Source organism: Coregonus clupeaformis, chromosome 30, assembly GCF_020615455.1.
Source record: "Coregonus clupeaformis isolate EN_2021a chromosome 30, ASM2061545v1, whole genome shotgun sequence".
Taxonomy (NCBI): Eukaryota; Metazoa; Chordata; class Actinopteri; order Salmoniformes; family Salmonidae; genus Coregonus; species Coregonus clupeaformis.
Window position 1 is genome coordinate 22,673,805 of NC_059221.1, and position 20,468 is coordinate 22,694,272.

At 44.5% G+C, this 20,468-nt stretch overlaps 1 protein-coding gene across 11 annotated transcripts in view; it reads right to left on the reverse strand.

Moving 5' to 3' along the window:
* LOC121545625 (protein phosphatase 1 regulatory subunit 12B) overlaps window positions 1–17,361 on the reverse strand; it is a 31,543-nt gene extending 14,182 nt beyond the window's left edge. For 3 of the 11 annotated variants that reach the window (XR_005996280.2, XM_041856308.2, XM_041856312.2), the window contains exons 1-5: window positions 17,152–17,359; window positions 15,598–15,731; window positions 15,161–15,373; window positions 14,835–14,973; window positions 12,780–12,904 (exon numbers count right to left, since the gene is read on the reverse strand). Coding sequence is in view for 10 of the 11 variants with exons in the window: in XM_041856308.2 (XP_041712242.2) it covers window positions 12,780–12,904; window positions 14,835–14,973; window positions 15,161–15,373; window positions 15,598–15,729 (609 nt within the window). In the remaining variant the exon portion in view is untranslated. Of the gene's footprint in view, window positions 1–3,711; window positions 4,395–12,779; window positions 12,905–14,834; window positions 14,974–15,160; window positions 15,374–15,597; window positions 15,732–17,151 lie in introns of those variants that run through there. The other 8 variants (XM_041856314.2, XM_041856313.2, XM_041856311.2 and 5 more) reach the window with 6 other exon arrangements.
* Between the last annotated feature and the right edge of the window lie 3,107 nt (window positions 17,362–20,468).

Below are 20,468 nucleotides of genomic sequence, written 5' to 3' on the forward strand. Positions count from 1 at the left end.
AGTACTGTGGTAGTGGAGGGCCATGATACTCTACTGTTAGTACTGTGGTAGTGGAGGGCCATGATACGGTACTGTTAGTACTGTGGTAGTGGAGGGCCATGATACGGTACTGTTAGTACTGTGGTAGTGGAGGGCCATGATACTCTACTGTCAGTACTGTGGTAGAGGAGGACCATGATACTCTACTGTTAGTACTGTGGTAGTGGAGGGCCATGATACTCTACTGTCAGTACTGTGGTAGTAGAGGCCCATGATACTCTACTGTCAGTACTGTGGTAGTGGAGGGCCATGATACTCTACTGTCAGTACTGTGGTAGTGGAGGGCCATGATACTCTACTGTCAGTACTGTGGTAGTGGAGGGCCATGATACTCTACTGTCAGTACTGTGGTAGTGGAGGGCCATGATACTCTACTGTCAGTACTGTAGTAGTGGAGGCCCATGATACTCTACTGTCAGTACTGTGGTAGTGGAGGGCCATGATACTCTACTGTCAGTACTGTGGTAGTGGAGGACCATGATACTCTACTGTTAGTACTGTGGTAGTGGAGGGCCATGATACTCTACTGTCAGTACTGTGGTAGTGGAGGGCCATGATACTCTAGTGTCAGTACTGTGGTAGTGGAGGGCCATGGTACTCTACTGTCAGTACTGTAGTAGTGGAGGGCCATGATACTCTACTGTCAGTACTGTGGTAGTGGAGGGCCATGATACTCTACTGTCAGTACTGTGGTAGTGGAGGGCCATGATACTCTACTGTCAGTACTGTAGTAGTGGAGGGCCATGATACGGTACTGTTAGTACTGTGGTAGTGGAGGACCATGATACTCTACTGTTAGTACTGTGGTAGTGGAGGGCCATGATACTCTACTGTCAGTACTGTGGTAGTGGAGGGCCATGATACTCTACTGTCAGTACTGTGGTAGTGGAGGGCCATGGTACTCTACTGTCAGTACTGTAGTAGTGGAGGGCCATGATACTCTACTGTCAGTACTGTGGTAGTGGAGGGCCATGATACTCTACTGTCAGTACTGTGGTAGTGGAGGTCCATGATACTCTACTGTTAGTACTGTGGTAGTGGAGGTCCATGATACTCTACTGTCAGTACTGTGGTAGTGGAGGGCCATGATACTCTACTGTTAGTACTGTGGTAGTAGAGGGCCATGATACTCTACTGTCAGTACTGTGGTAGTAGAGGGCCATGATACTCTACTGTCAGTACTGTGGTAGTGGAGGGCCATGATACTCTACTGTCAGTACTGTGGTAGTGGAGGGCCATGATACTCTACTGTCAGTACTGTGGTAGTGGAGGGCCATGATACTCTACTGTCAGTACTGTAGTAGTGGAGGGCCATGATACGGTACTGTTAGTACTGTGGTAGTGGAGGACCATGATACTCTACTGTTAGTACTGTGGTAGTGGAGGGCCATGATACTCTACTGTCAGTACTGTGGTAGTGGAGGGCCATGGTACTCTACTGTCAGTACTGTAGTAGTGGAGGGCCATGATACTCTACTGTCAGTACTGTGGTAGTGGAGGGCCATGATACTCTACTGTCAGTACTGTGGTAGTGGAGGGCCATGATACTCTACTGTCAGTACTGTGGTAGTGGAGGGCCATGATACTCTACTGTCAGTACTGTGGTAGTGGAGGGCCATGATACGGTACTGTTAGTACTGTGGTAGTGGATGACCATGATACTCTACTGTTAGTACTGTGGTAGTGGAGGGCCATGATACTCTACTGTCAGTACTGTGGTAGTGGAGGGCCATGATACTCTACTGTTAGCACTGTAGTAGCGGAGGGCCATGATACTCTACTGTCAGTACTGTGGTAGTGGAGGGCCATGATACTCTACTGTCAGTACTGTGGTAGTGGAGGGCCATGATACTCTACTGTCAGTACTGTGGTAGTGGAGGGCCATGATACTCTACTGTCAGTACTGTGGTAGTGGAGGGCCATGATACTCTACTGTCAGTACTGTGGTAGTAGAGGGCCATGATACTCTACTGTCAGTACGGTGGTAGTGGAGGGCCATGATACTCTACTGTCAGTACTGTGGTAGTAGAGGGCCATGATACTCTACTGTCAGTACTGTGGTAGTGGAGGGCCATGATACTCTACTGTTAGTACTGTGGTAGTGGAGGGCCATGATACTCTACTGTCAGTACTGTGGTAGTAGAGGGCCATGATACTCTACTGTCAGTACTGTGGTAGTGGGGGCCATGATACTCTACTGTTAGCACTGTAGTAGTGGAGGTCCATGATACTCTACTGTTAGTACTGTGGTAGTGGAGGTCCATGATACTCTACTGTTAGCACTGTGGTAGTAGAGGGCCATGATACTCTACTGTCAGTACTGTGGTAGTGGGGGCCATGATACTCTACTGTCAGTACTGTGGTAGTGGAGGGCCATGATACGGTACTGTCAGTACTGTGGTAGTGGAGGGCCATGATACTCTACTGTCAGTACTGTGGTAGTGGAGGGCCATGATACTCTACTGTCAGTACTGTGGTAGTGGAGGGCCATGATACTCTACTGTTAGTACTGTGGTAGTAGAGGGCCATGATACTCTACTGTCAGTACTGTGGTAGTAGAGGGCCATAATACTCTATTGTTAGTACTGTGGTAGTGGAGGTCCATGATACTCTACTGTCAGTACTGTGGTAGTGGAGGGCCATGATACTCTACTGTCAGTACTGTGGTAGTGGAGGGCCATGATACGGTACTGTCAGTACTGTGGTAGTGGAGGGCCATGATATGGTACTGTCAGTACTGTGGTATTGGAGGGCCATGATGTGGTACTGTCTGTACTGTGGTAGTGGAGGGCCATGATGTGGTACTGTCTGTACTGTGGTAGTGGAGGGCCATGATACGGTACTGTCAGTACTGCGATAGTGGGGGGCCATTATAGTTAAGCACCTGTCTCCATTACTTCCATCTGAAAACCTATTTTTATGGTTGACATCTTTTCTTCTTGTACTTTTTTATTATTTAAATGAGCATATTCCGCTGTGGCTCTGTACTACCAGGGCAGAGGCAATACCATGAAATAATCAGTTAATAAATAACATCAATAAACGCCAATCATATCAGTTAATAAGACACTGTGAAAAACAACAGGAAATCCCAAATGGAATGTTTCAATCCCAAAATATTTTCCAGACTATGCTGCCAGGCGCACTGTGCTTCCGAGGCAGCGCATATTCTCCCCAGTCCCATCTCTCTCTTTCAAGGGTTGTGTAACACTCAAGTGGTTGGCACAGTGACACGTCCGGTCATGTGTTAAGGAGCCTCCAGAGCACAGACCTAAATACATCTCATCTACAGAGAAGGCTTTTTTCTCTCTATGAGGAACAGATCAAATGAGTCTGGATGTTATATCAGCTACTAACACCCACATACTGTAAGGTGTTTTGTTTAGGTTTAACGTAGAGTGATATTGGATTAGCACACTAGAGGTGACAATTACAGTAAGAGCTGGGAGTAAACCGGCCACAACATAATCAACATGTAATATTGATAGCCAAGGCACGCGCACACACACAAACACACGATTAGGGACAATCAGTGATACCTAAATAGAATTTGCAGGAATTCAAACTAGCAGAGAGCACTCGTTTCTACAGTTCAAATAAGCTTGAAGTGGAAGCAGTGGCTACAGAAACTACTCTGAGGATCCGACAGAAAGGTAACAGTTGGTGTCTTACTCTGAAGTTCTTGGCCGTGGGAGAGGGTGAGGAGGGTGGTGAGTCTGACAGAGACTTCCTAGTCCTGGACAGCTCCTTGGTGCGCGGGTACAAAGATGACATCTCCACACTACCTAGGACACAGAGGCAGGTCCGGCCAAGCCTCTACAGTACTGGTCCACAGACAGAGGCTTCCAATCCAGAACAGAGAACAGCGGTACCGATTGTGACTGTGGTTGCTGCTGCGCTTAGCCTCACCGGGATCCTGACCAACAGGTGTGTGCGTGTATGAGGAGTCCCGTTCCACAGTCCAGAGGGCTGGAGAGAGAGACCACTGCTAACTTTGGAATGATTACTGCTGATATGAACCCTTTTCTTCCTCCCCAAAGTGTAGATAGCAAAACAATCATTAGACAAGAATGAAAACAACCAAAATAACTTTCTCCTCTTAACTCGTACAACTCCTACAAACACATGCACCTCTGTTTTACTCAAGAAGTAGACTAATCAACTTAGTTGAAGATTGTTAGACCACAGCTTCAGCACTCCCTATCGTACATCAAAGTCGACAGAACGCACTAAGTCCTCGCACCCAAAGATAAACCCAACCACAGTGAAAAGTTTGTTCCAGATGATCTCGCTTCCCATGTTTCTGTAAATATTCACTCTCTCCATCTCCCTCCCTCTCTCCTCCCCAACTCTCATCTCTCCAGTCCCAACCGACTCCCTCACCCTTCACTCACTCCCCTCTCTCTCCCTGCTCACTCCAGCTCTGGCAGTACTCTCTGGCAGGCTGCCAGAGGCTCTGTTGTGTACAGGCTAAAGCTGTCCACTGATGTGAATGAGGATAAGGGGGGTGGTACACAGACAGAAGTAGGGGGCTGAAACTGAGGTCCCAGAGGGTCAGCTTTACCACTGAGGGGGGGGGGGGAGTCGAGATCAACAGTGACCGGTCAAGTAACCCGGTCCTCCCATGACGCTTCAGGGAGAAGTGATGTTAGTATGAGTGTTGACATTTGGATGTAGGGCCACTGTGTTCGAGCCCTCTCTGTTTTTCTAGGTACTTGCCATGCTGCTGTAAAAACCATGACAGTGAGCTGAGCTCACAGGCTAATTTTACACACAGAGGCTCGTCAACAATGACTCAATCTGTGGCAACTGCATGGGGTTCTAGAACACTGAAATATTAAGTTGCTGCTGCGTTTCTCTATCTTACACAACCCCCATCCCCTCCTCTCAAAGTCTGCACACACAGGCCAGAGGCTCACTGTTACCTTCCTTTTATAGAGGTTTGCAGCGCTGTGGCTGTTCCTGAACTCTTATCTTCCTCGCTCATCTACTGAAAAAGCCAGCGAGAGAGAGAGAGAATGAATGCTGGCCTGGCGGTCTTGTTTTGAGCCCTGGCCTGGCGCTCCCTTCCCAACATCTGAGTCATACTAAGGACATAGGTCTGTTTCTTTGCACAGGGCAAATGCAGCCATTCAACTGCAGCACGGCAATGGGACAAAATAAGAGAAAGTAAATCTGAGCACATTTTCAAAGTTTGATCTTTGACCAATCTTATGCACATTGGTTTTGCACATTAGACCTGTGTGATTTAAAACCTTGGTGTGATTTAAAACCTGGAGTTTTGACTTGTGCCATGTCATCTCAATGATACATTATCTGTGCTTTATGACCCATAGTTTAAGATAAGCACCATAGAAGTTTCACATATATCAAATATGAGATTCCAATCTATCTGTATGAATTGTTCCAGTTCATATTCTACCCAGCCTGCCTCAATCGCCTTCTGGGAATTGTGTGCTGGAGAGTGTCTGCATCCCAAATGGAACCCTATTCCCTACAACATGCACTACTTTTGGCCAGAGCATTATGGGCCTTGGTCAAAAGTAGTGCACTATATAGGGAATAGGGTGCTGGACAGTTTGCATTTCTACTAGCTCATCAGGAAGTCCAATAGCTTCCCTGTGGCAGTGAACTGCACTGGTTCTGGCTGTGGAGATAGGCCTACTGAGACCTATATAAAGAGTTGATTTCAGCTGGAGTTCCCCATACTGGATCTGGGGCTTAGGTTGAGTAGACGGACTCTTTCCTTCATGACTTTCCATATGGAACATTCTCAAACATCACTTGGCTATGGTCTCCTCCGCTCCTTTCCTCTCTCCCCCTCTGACTTAGAATAACTCTGGTCCTTAAACACTTACTTTGAAGTAAAATTCTTTGAAGTAATCAGGTTAATGTCATCAGTGTAGTCATATGTTACTCTGGCAGATGTAAAATAAATACTTTTCAAGGAGTGGATAGTGGCTACTTGACTAGTTTAAAGGGAAATTTCACAATTTTCCAACTTCATATTTATAATCTCCAGCACCACCCCAACATCAACATATGTGAAAGTGGCGCTTTTCTATGTTTTGTGGAAAAAAAGATAGCGGAAGATCAGTGTTTCCAATGACATCATCGGTATGCGTCATGTGATTTTAACCATTTATGAGTGGGCATTGCCTACTAACTGGTTGATGATGTCATTGGAAACACTTATCATCCTCTATATTCTTTCCTACAAAACATAGAAATGTGCCATTTTCACATTTGTTGATGTTGGGGTAGTGCTGGAGATTATGAATATGAAGTTGATTTTTTTTTAAATGCCCCTTTAAGTGTTACTGGCAGAGACAGGTCCTTGGTGTGGGGTCATTCTACAAGTCACATAGAGGCCAAAACCCAAACAGTCACGGAGAGACAGACACACACATACAGATACATTCAGACAGTCAGACTCTCTCTCCATCTGTTTTCTTGCCTTCGCTGGTCTGTCAAGATCTTTAGCATCTTTACGGGGGATGAGCTGTCCCGTGGCCTAAGTCACAGCTGAGAGATGATGAGTTCTGAGAACCTCAGAATTTACAGATACTCTGGGGTTCTAATACTACCTTCAACCCTCCTAAGCAAACCTGCTCACTGCAGCAGCAGAACTGCTGAATCTCTGTAGCACACACAGCTAAGCTCCTTGCCGTGATGGGCTATCCAGAACTAGCTCTCCTTACATTGCGAGTGGGTCTATCAAACACTCCTGTGTTTATCTCTCAGAGCTGTCATGAATTCGGAATAAGGGAATAATCAAGTTGGGAAATGAGGAAGGGAGAGGGAACAGGAAGCTCTCTCTGATAACTTAATCTCAACATCAGGAGCCGGAGAAAGTAGAACTTATGCCTAGGAGCAAAGTATTTCTCTCAGTTTTTTTCTCTCTCTCTCTTTCCCTCAGCCTCCCCGTTAATTATCCCCTTTCAGAGCAGTGAAAGCCGTGAGAGGTCTCTAGCTGAGATCTACTGCACCTGTCTCTGCTCTGGGTTCTGCTAAGATCATTATAGAGGCAGGCAGAGGTAATTGTTGGTAATGGGGCCTGCGGTCACCTTTCCATCCTTTCCAGATGAAACCATGCTGTCTGGTTAGGGGGGCGATTATCACAGTCAGATTTAGGCCTGGGTTTAAACGTAGAGGAATGCTCATGTTACAGACTGTCCATGTCTGGGATTCCACTATGGGACAGCCGGACTGCGATAGAGACAGTGAGCTCAAAAAGCAATCACTACCCCTCTCACACTACAATCCAGTATACCATCCCCAAGTTAATCTACATTCTTCTCTGGGACTCCCCTCCACTGCACCGGCATCCCTCAAATTGCCTCAGCTCTCTTTTCCCCCTGTTAGTATCTATTTCTGGGCATCTCCATTTCACTGTAGGGGAGGGTGAGGTAAATTGAGAAATGTTTTACATTCAGCATTACTCCATCAAGGGAAATATAATATATTATTTCTAACAAAGATATCTACATATATTTCAGGATGTTGTATATCCCTGGAAATAATCAGAATTCATGTAAACATTACAGTTTTTAAAACATACTGTAGCTTGTCCAAAAAATTGGTCTCTTGGCACAGATGAGCCTCGGGACAGGGTAAGTTAAGCCACCTTCAAATTCCTGTACTGAATTAAATATTACCACTACCTTTTAAAACCATGCCTATCTTTATTTCCCAAACACTATTCAAAACAATGCAATAGCTTTTTTACCTTTTAATATATATATTTTCTTTTAACACAGGCTTAACACCTAACAAACACATTGTACTTTTTGAACACTTTTAACATAGGCCCTGTTGTTACCTCACATCACAGAGATAATGCCTTGTATTACACCTGGGAAGAAAACACTTCAATTTACTCAACTGGCCATTGGCTCACCTTACCCCAAGGCAAACATTTTGACTATATTAGCCCACACAGCTACAAGGATGCACTTTCATGCTAAGATAAGGACCTCATATTGACGCTTATAGAGACCCCAACTGATGTATAGAACAATCTTAAAAGTACCTGCTTTGGTTTAGATACAAGCATCATAAAACCTCTTACACAGGGATGGGCAACTTCGATGTAGGTGGGGGCCACAAAAAATCAGAACTCATCATGAGGGGCCGCAGCGGCTTGCGGGTCTGCGTACCCACATCCATACCCACATATGCCTTTAAATGGGGCCCTAAGTGAGATTTTATTGCAAGCAAAATATTTTAGCGGCCCCCCTCTTGACAGCAGAGAAAATGTTCACGTTTTAGAGTTAATTTGCTGCAATTCTACACATTTTGCAATTTGGCAGAGAGAAGATTTAGCAATTGTATAACTCATTTCATGCAATTCTACTCATTTTGCCATGTGGTGGAGAGAAATTAGCAAGTTTACAGCTAATTTCCTGCAATTCTACACATTTTGCCATAGGGTAGAGAGAAATGTTTGCAGTTTTTAATATGATATCTGAGTGAGAGTGACTAAGAAAATCAATGGGGGCCCCCCCGGTCAGTAATTCAACCATGATTACTACAAGTTTAGATAACTGGCTAGACTAACTTACCAATCAAAAAAAGAAAACTGATATACAGTGCATTCGGAAAGTATTCAGACCTGTTGACATTTTCCACATTTTGTTACATTACAGCCTTATTCTAAAACTGATACAATTATTATTTTCCCTCATCAATCTACACACACAATACCCCATAATGACAAAGCGAAAACAGGTTTTAATAAATTTTTGCTAATTTATTAAAAATAAAAAACAGAAATACCCTATTTACATAAGTATTCAGACCCTTTGCAATGAGACTCAAAATTGAGCCATGAGGTGGAAGCAATTGTCCGTAGAGCTCTGAGACAGGATTGTGTCGAGGCACAGATCTGGGGAAGGGTACAAAACATTTCTGCAGCATTGAAGGTCCCTAAGAAGACAGTGGCCTCCATCATTCTTAAATGGAAGAAGTTTGGAACCACCAAGACTCTTCCTAGAGCTGGCCGCCCGGCCAAACTGAGCAATGGGGGGGAAAAGGACCTTGGTCAGTGAGGTGACCAAGAACCCGATGGTCACTCGGACCGAGCTCCAGAATTCCTCTGTGGAGCTGGGAGAACCTTACAGAAGGACAACCATCTCTGCAGCACTCCACCAATCAGGCCCTTTATGGTAGAGTGGCCAGACGGAAGCCACTCCTCAGTAAAAGGCACATGACAGCCCACTTGGAGTTTGCCAAAAGGCACCTAAAGACTCTCAAGACCATGAGAAACAAGATTCTCTGGTCTGATGAAACGAAGATTTGGCCTGAATGCAAAGCGTCACGTCTGGAGGAAACCTGGCACCATCCCTACGGGGAAGCATGGTGGTGGCAGCATCATGCTGTGGGGATGTTTTTCAGCGGCAGGGACTGGGAGACTAGTCAGGATCGAGGGAAAGATGAACGGAGCAAAGTACAGAGAGATCCTTGATAAAAACCTGTTCCAGAGCTCTCAGGTCCTCATACTGGGGTGAAGGTTCACCTTCCAACAGAACAATGACCCTGAGCACAAGAAAGAAAATGCAGGAGTGGCTTCAGGACAAGTCTCTGAATGTCCTTGAGTGGCCCAGCCAGAGCCCGGACTTGAACCCGATCGAACATCTCTGGAGAGACCTGAAAATAGCTGTGCAGCGACGCTCCCCATCCAACCTGACAGAGCCTGAGAGGATCTGCAGAGAAGAATGGGAGAAACTCCCCAAATACAGGTGTGCCAAGCTTGTAGCGTCATATCCAAGAAGACTCGAGGCTGTAATCGCTGCCAAAGGTGCTTCAACAAAGTAATGAGTAAAATATCTGAATACTTATGTAAATGTATTATTTCAGTTGTAATTTTATTTCAACTTTTTCAAAAATGTCTAAAAACCTCTTTTTGCTTTGTTATTATGGGGTATTGTGTGTAGATTGATGAGGGAAACATCGATTTAATCCATTGTAGAATAAGGCTTTAACGTAACAAAATGTGGAAAAAGTCAAGAGGTATGAATACTTTCCTAATGCACTGTAGGCTACTTGAATGACTGTCAGTGACTGACAGAATAGTAGAATACACGAGGTGCATACAAAAAGGGGGGCCGCCAGTTGCCCATCCCTGCTCTAACACAATAAATTCATTTGACTTGGTGAAAATCTGTTTTTTTGGACCTAACTTGTGGACCACTTTTTCCATGTGGTGTCTTCCTTCACAGACTCCATGAAATGATGACCTCTTCCTAAATATTTGGTCAAATTATTATTTACCCCACTCTCCCCTAAGCCCATTAAGGGAAAGGAACAAAATCTCCTCCTCACAGTAACTCTGTGAGCTTTTTCCTTAAGCTGAAACATTGTTTTGAAAGGGCTCTCCAGGCTGATAGGGCCACTCTAGCCTGGGAGGAATGTACACAGTGGGCTGCATGGAGACAGTCTGTGCAGATGTCTAACCTACAGGCAGAAGGAAAACACCATGAGAGAGAGAGAGAGAGAGAGAGAGAGAGAGAGAGAGAGAGAGAGAGAGAGAGAGAGAGAGAGAGAGAGAGAGAGAGAGAGAGAGAGAGAGAGAGAGAGAGAGAGAGAGAGAGAGAGAGAGAGAGAGAGAGAGAGAGAGAGGAGAGAGAGAGAGAGAGAGAGAGAGAGAGAGAGAGAGAGAGAGAGAGAGAGAGAGAGAGAGAGAGAGAGAGAACAGTATAATTCTGGCTGTAGAATTCAAGGCTAAGACGCAGGAGAGGAGCTCCCCATTTTGCCCAATATGGTATGGAATGTCAAGATACCTGGAGCATGTGATGTGGTTGGAGAAGGAAAGGGAAGGAGAGGAGAGGGGGTATGTGGGTGCTGCTGCCTTCCCTGGACTCTCTCCCAGTGTGATAGCACAACAGCTCTATCACAAACACTCAAACTACACTAACATTGTAGTACAGCTCCTCTGGCAATACACAACACTTTCATGGCCTCTGTACGCAACACTACTGATCAGATGTTAATCAATATTTGTATAAAAGAAAAGTAAGCACATTTAAACACACACGCATTCACACACGCGCACACACACACGTATCAGTAATTGCAATAGAATATGATATAAAAGTATGTGGACACCCCTTCAAATTTGTGGATACGGCTATTTCAGAAACACCTGTTGCTGACAGGTGTATAAAATCGACCACACAGCCATGCAATCTTCATAGACAAACATTGGCAGAAGAATGGGCCGTACTGAAGAGTTCAGTGACTTTCAACGTGGCACCGTCATAGGATGCCACCTTTCCAATAAGTCAGTTCGTCAAATTTCTGCCCTGCTAGAGCTTCTCCGGTCAACTGTAAGTGCTGTTATTGTTAATTGGATACATCTAGGAGCAACAACGGCTCAGCCGTGAAGTAGTAGGCCACACAAGCTCACAGAATGGGACCACCGAGTGCTGAAGCGCATAAAAATCTTTGTCCTCGGTTGCAACACTCACTACAGAGTTCCAAACTGCCTCTGGAAGCAACGTCAGCACAAGAACTGTTCGTCAGGATTTTCATGAAATGGGTTTCTATTGCCAAGCAGCTGCACACAAGCCTAAGATCACCATGCGCAATGCCAAGCGTCGGCTGTAGTGGTGTAAAGCTCGCTGACATTGGACTGGAGCAGTGGAAATGCGTTCTCTGGAGTGATGAATTACGCTTCACAATCTGGCAGTCCAACGGACAAATCTGGGTTTGGCGGATGCCAGGAGCTACCTGCCCGAATGCATACTGCCAACTGTAAAGTTTGGTGGAGGAGGAATAATGGTTTGGGGCTGCTTTTCATGGTTCGGACTAGGCCCTTAAGTTCCAGTGAAGGGAAATCTTAATGCTACAGCATACAACGACATTCTAGACGATTCTGTGCTTCCAACTTTGTGGCAACAGTTTGGGGAATGCCCTTTCCTGTTTCAGCATGAAAATGCCCCCGTGCACAAAGCGAGGTCCATACAGAAATGGCTTGTCAAGATCGGTGTGGAAGAACTTGACTGGCTTGCACAGAGCCCTGACCTCAACCCCATCGAACACCTTTGGGATGAATTGTAACGCTGACTGCGAGCCAGGCCTAATTGCCCAACATCAGTGCCCGACCAGCAGCAATGTTCCAACATCTAGTGGAAAGCCTTCCCAGAAGAGTGGAGGCTGTTATAGCAGCAAAGGGGGGGGACCAACTCCATATTAATGCCCATGATTTTGGAATGAGATGTTCGACGAGCAGGTGTCCATATACTTTTGGTCCCTTGTGGCTCAGTTGGTAGAGCATGGCACTTGCAACGCCAGGGTTGTGGTTTTGATTCCCACAGGGGACCAACATGAACAAATTTGAAAATATATGCACTCACTACTGTAAGTCGCTCTGGATAAGAGCATCTGCTAAATGACTAGAATGAATGAATGTAGTGTATTTCAAGAATCATAGAAATCCCCTGCTATTACTCTGACAATATAATCAGTGAAGTGTGTAATAGAATATAATACAATTCCCCACTGCAAATGCAACTGTTGCTCAACAAACGCCCCATCATCTGGGAGGAGAATGATACTGTACTGAAATCATACTTTCTTTTGCCACCACCTAGTGGTAGCTGAAAATGGCACAGACATTTCTAGAAGGAGTTTGTTTCAACATTTAGATTTTGTTTTTGTTCACCTTCAATTCTGAAAAATGTCAAATCTATAAGATCATAGCTTTAACATTGGTAGCGAATTTGATCAAACCCACATACCTTAAAAGTCTGGTAGGTTTCATCTGCCTCTTGGTCGCAGAACCGAAGATGTTTCTCTCTTGTGGCGAGGACACGTTTGGAGGGATCCTCAACGGGGTTCTGGTTTTCATCTTTCCATTCAACAACTACAGTATTCACATGATAAGAGACAATCACTAAACAGTTACTGCGCCCAACCATGCCAAGGTCTTTATCCTATAGAGATCTTATAGTAAAAACAATCAAAAACAACAACAAAAAACTGGTGGACTGACTGCATAATCATAGTGCGAAGGGTGTCAGGTATATCATTTTCTTCCTATGGTACATACCGTACATCACATGACATGGATATACAGTGGGGAAAAAAAGTATTTAGTCAGCCACCAATTGTGCAAGTTCTCCCACTTAAAAAGATGAGAGAGGCCTGTAATTTTCATCATAGGTACACGTCAACTATGACAGACAAATTGAGGAAAATAAATCCAGAAAATCACATTGTAGGATTTTTAATGAATTTATTTGCAAATTATGGTGGAAAATAAGTATTTGGTCACCTACAAACAAGCAAGATTTCTGGCTCTCACAGACCTGTAACTTCTTCTTTAAGAGGCTCCTCTGTCCTCCACTCGTTACCTGTATTAATGGCACCTGTTTGAACTTGTTATCAGTATAAAAGACACCTGTCCACAACCTCAAACAGTCACACTCCAAACTCCACTATGGCCAAGACCAAAGAGCTGTCAAAGGACACCAGAAACAAAATTGTAGACCTGCACCAGGCTGGGAAGACTGAATCTGCAATAGGTAAGCAGCTTGGTTTGAAGAAATCAACTGTGGGAGCAATTATTAGGAAATGGAAGACATACAAGACCACTGATAATCTCCCTCGATCTGGGGCTCCACGCAAGATCTCACCCCGTGGGGTCAAAATGATCACAAGAACGGTGAGCAAAAATCCCAGAACCACACGGGGGACCTAGTGAATGACCTGCAGAGAGCTGGGACCAAAGTAACAAAGCCTACCATCAGTAACACACTACGCCGCCAGGGACTCAAATCCTGCAGTGCCAGACGTGTCCCCCTGCTTAAGCCAGTACATGTCCAGGCCCGTCTGAAGTTTGCTAGAGTGCATTTGGATGATCCAGAAGAGGATTGGGAGAATGTCATATGGTCAGATGAAACCAAAATATAACTTTTTGGTAAAAACTCAACTCGTCGTGTTTGGAGGACAAAGAATGCTGAGTTGCATCCAAAGAACACCATACCTACTGTGAAGCATGGGGGTGGAAACATCATGCTTTGGGGCTGTTTTTCTACAAAGGGACCAGGATGACTGATCCGTGTAAAGGAAAGAATGAATGGGGCCATGTATCGTGAGATTTTGAGTGAAAACCTCCTTCCATCTGCAAGGGCATTGAAGATGAAACGTGGCTGGGTCTTTCAGCATGACAATGATCCCAAACACACCGCCCGGGCAACGAAGGAGTGGCTTCGTAAGAAGCATTTCAAGGTCCTGGAGTGGCCTAGCCAGTCTCCAGATCTCAACCCCATAGAAAATCTTTGGAGGGAGTTGAAAGTCTGTGTTGCCCAGCGACAGCCCCAACACATCACTGCTCTAGAGGAGATCTGCATGGAGGAATTGGCCAAAATACCAGCAACAGTGTGTGAAAACCTTGTGAAGACTTACAGAAAACGTTTGACCTGTGTCATTGCCAACAAAGGGTATATAACAAAGTATTGAGAAACTTTTGTTATTGACCAAATACTTATTTTCCACCATAATTTGCAAATAAATTCATTAAAAATCCTACAATGTGATTTTCTGGATTTTTCTTTCTCATTTTGTCTGTCATAGTTGACGTGTACCTATGATGAAAATTACAGGCCTCTCTCATCTTTTTAAGTGGGAGAACTTGCACAATTGGTGGCTGACTAAATACTTTTTTCCCCCACTGTATCGATATAGTAACATTTCTGTAACAAAGCAACTTCATTAACATGCTTGAGTAATAAAATGTAAACATCTGGATTCAGTCGTTTCTGTATGACTGAGTACAATGTGTGGTTGCTGACCTCTGGAGGATGTGCGGTTGGCCAGGCTGGAGGAGAAAGGCAGGGTATAGGGTCCACTGGCAGAGGGAGATGTGAGGCATGGTCCTGCAGTGGAATACTCTGCCTCTATGGTCCCCAGCCTTGATCTATGATTTCCAAGCTTGAAATGGTAAAAACAGCGCTTCAATACTTGGCTCATTGGAACCTTAAACTACACAGCTACTATAGTACAAGATGACTTCTCACAAGATGACATATTCATAGATGATCTATAAACAATATCTAATGACAACAATAAGATCCTGAGGTGAAAGGTTAATGCTACATGACTCAAGTTTTATCCCCACCTCGTCTATCTCCCTGCTCCATGTAGGAATATGATCCTCTGTCTCCTTATACTGTGCCAGGCTGGACCTGGCCTCTCCTCTGTCCGCTGTAGCCCCACGCAGACAGGACCTGTCAGTCGGTCTGCTACATTCATCCTCTGTCTGTCTGTCTCTGTCCAGAGGAGACAGGCTGTAGGTCCTCTGAGCCTCCTTCAGTTCAGCCAGGGTCACACCCTGAGGAAGATGCAGACAGTACATCCTAAGATTAACAAGATACTATAGATAAATAGTCCAATAAAATCACATGAATAGTAAAGAATATCTTGGGGTCAGGTTGCCTGACACAGACTAAGCCTAGTCTTGGATTCCTAATGGAGAATTTCCATTGACCATGCAGTTTCACTCCAGGACTAGACTTAATCTGTGTCTGGGAAATTGGCCCTTGGAGTGTGTTGTACCTGTGTGGATCTGCGGGTTTGCCTGGCCTGTCGAGACCTGGCCTTCCTCTGAGACTCTGCCTCCTCATCTCTCACCGGGGTTAGATACGACCTGCAGGGTTGGAAACAGGACAGCTGCACTTTGCAGGGCATAGCTGTCATGTCCTATAAATAGTTTCTATGAACTCTGGCCACACTGTCACCTAGTAACAACGTATCAGGGTAAGCTGACATTAGGCTCAAATAGTCATCACAACCTTTCAGGATAAGAGGGTAGCAGTGAAATCAAACACATCCAAAATCTTAATGGAAAGTGATCGCTCTGAAAGCTACTACCAAAACAGATATTCAGAGCAGGTTACATGTAATTACGTCCTCATTATGTTGAAGTGGTTCTTCATTCCATCGCTCAACAACTTGATCAGTTATTCATATCATTCAGTACTTGATGAAATACCACATATTTATTATGCAAATCACAAAACAACAATGGACTGTACAAAGCACACAATAAGTTCACAATAGTAACCAGAGGACTGAATCACCCCCTCAATGCCTAGCGCTAATCAATGGTACAATTCTCTTAGGACATTGTGTGGTATTCCTTTCATGATCATGTTTCATGACTCTAGGCGTTGACAGTAGCCAATCAATGACCTCTGAGTGACAGCCACGTTAGCAGCCGTTGGGCTTCATAGACAGAGAGAGGAAGAGTCGAGTAAGCAGCATTCAGGGTAATGGCTCATGTTGTTCCCACTAGTACCGGCTGCAGGCTGCACTCCCTCCCTCCCTTTTACTGTACTGAGTATCACTCGATCAGCCTCTGCTCTGCCGGGAAGGCACCCTCCACACCCTCCATCCTGAGAGAAAGCCTAAGTGGACAGTCTGTCAGGACCTCAGTCTACTGCATTATTTAACACTGATTAAAGGGCTGTGGATGGCTACATTACTAGCAACTGAGCTTCTGTAGCAACATTACAGTCATATTTCTACACAGTGGCAGATTCACAATCATGAAAAATACTTAAGGCAAATGTGATATAGGACTTAAAGTACGTTTAAAAAACACTTGATTTAAGCATGTCTAATTTGATTTAAGCATGTCAAATTCGAGACCAAATATTCATATAGGATGCATTTGTTGGGGTTGTAATTTAAACATACTGGTGTGTGGTATTGTAGTGCCAATGCACCAGCATCTACTATTCCATTTATATTGCAAATGACCGTATTATTGAACTTGACCAACAAAATGTAATAACCCTAAATGGGGCATGTGAAGAAAAATGTATTTCTTTCCATTAAGTGTACTAAATATGTACTTTAGCTAAACACACTCACACCCCAAACCATTCCACTAACACACGCAACCCAGGGGCACCAACTTCCCACGCAGTACAATACAAATTCCAGAGAAGGGTATACCTTCCAATACCAGGAAATACCAAACACTAGTGAGGGGGCCACACCCCCTCTCGGATCAAAGTAACAGAAGTGGCTAGCTTTTTCATTCTGCGTGTAAAAACACAGGGAAGTCATGCAGATAAGGGGATAGGATAGGGGTCAGTTCCATACCTGGGCAGGCAGGCTTGCATGGTCCCAGGCTAGTTGAAGGTCAGAGACTGCAGTGGGAGAGGCCGGATACGATCCTGGGAGAGGGAGAGAGAGAGAGAGAGAGAAAGAGGGGAGCAATAACGTGGAGGGGGAGAGAAGGAAAAAGAGAGAGAGAGATGGTTTCCTCTCCATCAGCTAGGCAAGGCACGGTGCAGTCAATACACAGACTCATAGGCGGGCCGCAAGGCACTCTGAGCCAATTGTGTCTCCAAGAGCCTGATGCAAGCACTGCAGTTTACACACCACACAGCTGCTGCGCTGATTCGCTAAACTTAACCACATTACGAGGGTGCAAGATGATTTGTAGATCAGTGATTCTGTGCAGATCATCTCAAACACACTGAAAACGTTCACATACAACAGAATAACACACACAATGGTTGTAGTCTTCACAAATTTAGAAATAATTGTACAACGATACTAATCCATTGTGCATTGTTACAAAGCAATGTCATGTTTGTGTTGTGCAGTAATTTAGTTTGTTTTACATTGCATTTGATTTTGACTCAATTTTGTCTTATAAATTGCACACTGATTGTACAAAACATTAGGAACACCTGCTCTTTCCATGACAGACTGACCAGGTGAAAGATATGATCCCTTATTAATGTCACGTGTTAAATCCACTTCAATCAGCGTAGATGACAGGTTAAAGAATCATTTTGAAGCTTTGAGACAATTGGACATGGATTGTGTATGTGTGCCATTCAGAGGTTGAATGGGCAAGACAAAATATTTAAGTGCCTTTGAACGGGGTATGGTATTATGTGCCAGGCGCACCAGTTTGAGTGTGTCAAGAACTGCAATGCTGCTGGGTTTTTCACGCTCAATAGTTTCCCGTGTGTATCAAGAATGGTCCACCACTCAAAGGACACCCAGCCAACTTGACACAACTGTGGGAAGCATTGGAGTCAACATGGGCCAGCATCCCTGTGGAACGCTTTTGACACCTTGTAGAGACCATGCCCCGATGAATTGAGACTCATGTTAGCGGGTGCAACTCATATTAGGAAGGTGTTCCTAATGTTTTATTACACTCAGTGTATTTGCAGGGCTCCCTTGTGAAAGAGACCCTGGTCTCAATGGTGACTTCCTGTTTAAATAAAGGTAAAATAAAATATAACTCCCTGGGGCCTTATCCTTTACCATGTATGAAAAATGTATGCACTCACTAACTGTAAGTCGCTCTGGATAAGAGCGTCTGCTAAAATGACTAAAATGTTTTTTTTTAATGTAATAATACACTGAACAAAAATATAAAAACAACATGTAAAGTGTTGGTCCCATGTTTCATGAGCTGAAAGAAAAGATCCCAGAAAATGTTCCACATGCACAAAAAGCTTATTTCTCTCAAATATTGTGCACAAATTTGTTTACACCCCTGTTAGTGAGCATTTCTCCTTGGCCAAGATAATCGATCCACCTGAGGTTTTGGCATATCAAGAAGCGGATTAAACAGCATGATCATTACACAGGTGCACCTTGTGCTGGGGACAATAAAAGCCCACGCAGAATGTGCAGTTTTGTCACACAGCACAATGCCACAGATGTCTCAAATTTTGAGGGAGCGTGCAATTGGCATGCTGACTGCAGGAATGGCCACCTAAGCTGTTGCCAGAAAATGGAATGTTCAGTTCTCTACCATAAGCCACCTCCAACGTCGTTTTAGAGAATTTAGTAGTTCGTCCAACCGGCCTCACAACAGCAGACCACATGTAACCACACCAGCCCAGGACCTCCACATCTGGCTTCTTCACCTGCGGGATCGTCTGAGACCAGCCACCTGGACAGCTGATGAAACTGTGGGTTTGCTCAACCGAAGAATTTCTGCACAAACTGTCAGAAACCGTCTCAGGGAAACTCATCTGCGTGCTCGTCATCCTCACCAGGGTCTTGACCGGACTTTAGTTCGGCGTCGTAACAGACTTCAGTTGGCAAATGCTCACCTTTGATGGCCACTAGCACACTGGAGAAGTGTGCTTTTCGTGGATGAATCCTGGTTTCGAGCAGTTTGCTGACGTCAACGTTGTGAACAGAGTGTCCCATGGTGGCGGTGGGGTTATGGTATGGGCAGGTATAAGCTACAGACATACACAATTGCATTTTAATTAATGGCAATTTGAATGCACAGAGATACCGTGACGAGATCCTGAGGTCCATTGTCGTGCCATTCATCCGTCACCATCACCTCATGTTTCAGTATGATAATGCACGGCCCGAGGATCTGTACACAATTCCTGGACGCTGAAAATGTTCCAAGTTCTTCCATGGCCTTCATACTCACCAGACATGTCACCCATTGAGCATGTTTGGGATTAACTGGATCGACCTGTACGACAGCTCGTTCCAACTCCCGCCAATATCCAGCAACTTCACACAGCCATTGAATAGGAGTGGGACAACATTCCACAGGCCACAATCAACAGCCTGTGCAACTTTATGCGAAGGAGAGGTGTCGCACTGCTTGAAGCAAATGGTTGGTCACACCAGATACTGACTGATTTTCTGATCCACACCCCTACTTTTTTTTTATCTAGCTGTGACCAACAGATGCATATCTGCATTCCCAGTCATGTGAAACCCATAGATTAGGGCCTAATTCATTAATTTCAATTTACTGATTTCCTTATATGAACTGTAACATCTTAGAAATTGTTGCATTTATATTTTTGTTCAGTGTACATCATATAATTTTTAGTCAATTAAATTATTTCCAGGTATGCAGTAGTTTGTCAACTCAGCTTAACAGGTATAATAGTAAACCATAGTGGCAGTACCAAACCGGTAGTTCAAGTCATTATTCTTAACCAGAGTAAAGATTCCACACAAAAATGCACGCAGGCATGTGCAACCACACACGTCTGTGTTTTTCAGCATTTCATTATGAGTCGACCCTCACATGGCATGCACGGACATGTGGAATAAAATTATTACAGACACTCTTCCACAATATATCTATGCTGCGTTGTAGCACTAAAAATGGGACCACTTCACAGCAGTACATCATTAGAAATGTAAAAATGGGACCACTTCACAGCAGTACATCATTAGAAATGTAAAAATGGGAACACATTAGTTTGACCTTGGTGAAGGTGACAGACTACAGAGCTGATTGTACAGGGAGAATAAGTGTGTCACTGTCACCACATTTTTTACTCCCTGTAATAGGACAGACAACATATTAAGCCATGAAGATAAATTAAGGCATTTTCTGCAACTGTAAAATGACGAGACTGTATCAAAGATGTTCACTTCAGTTCATATGAGATACTATTAAA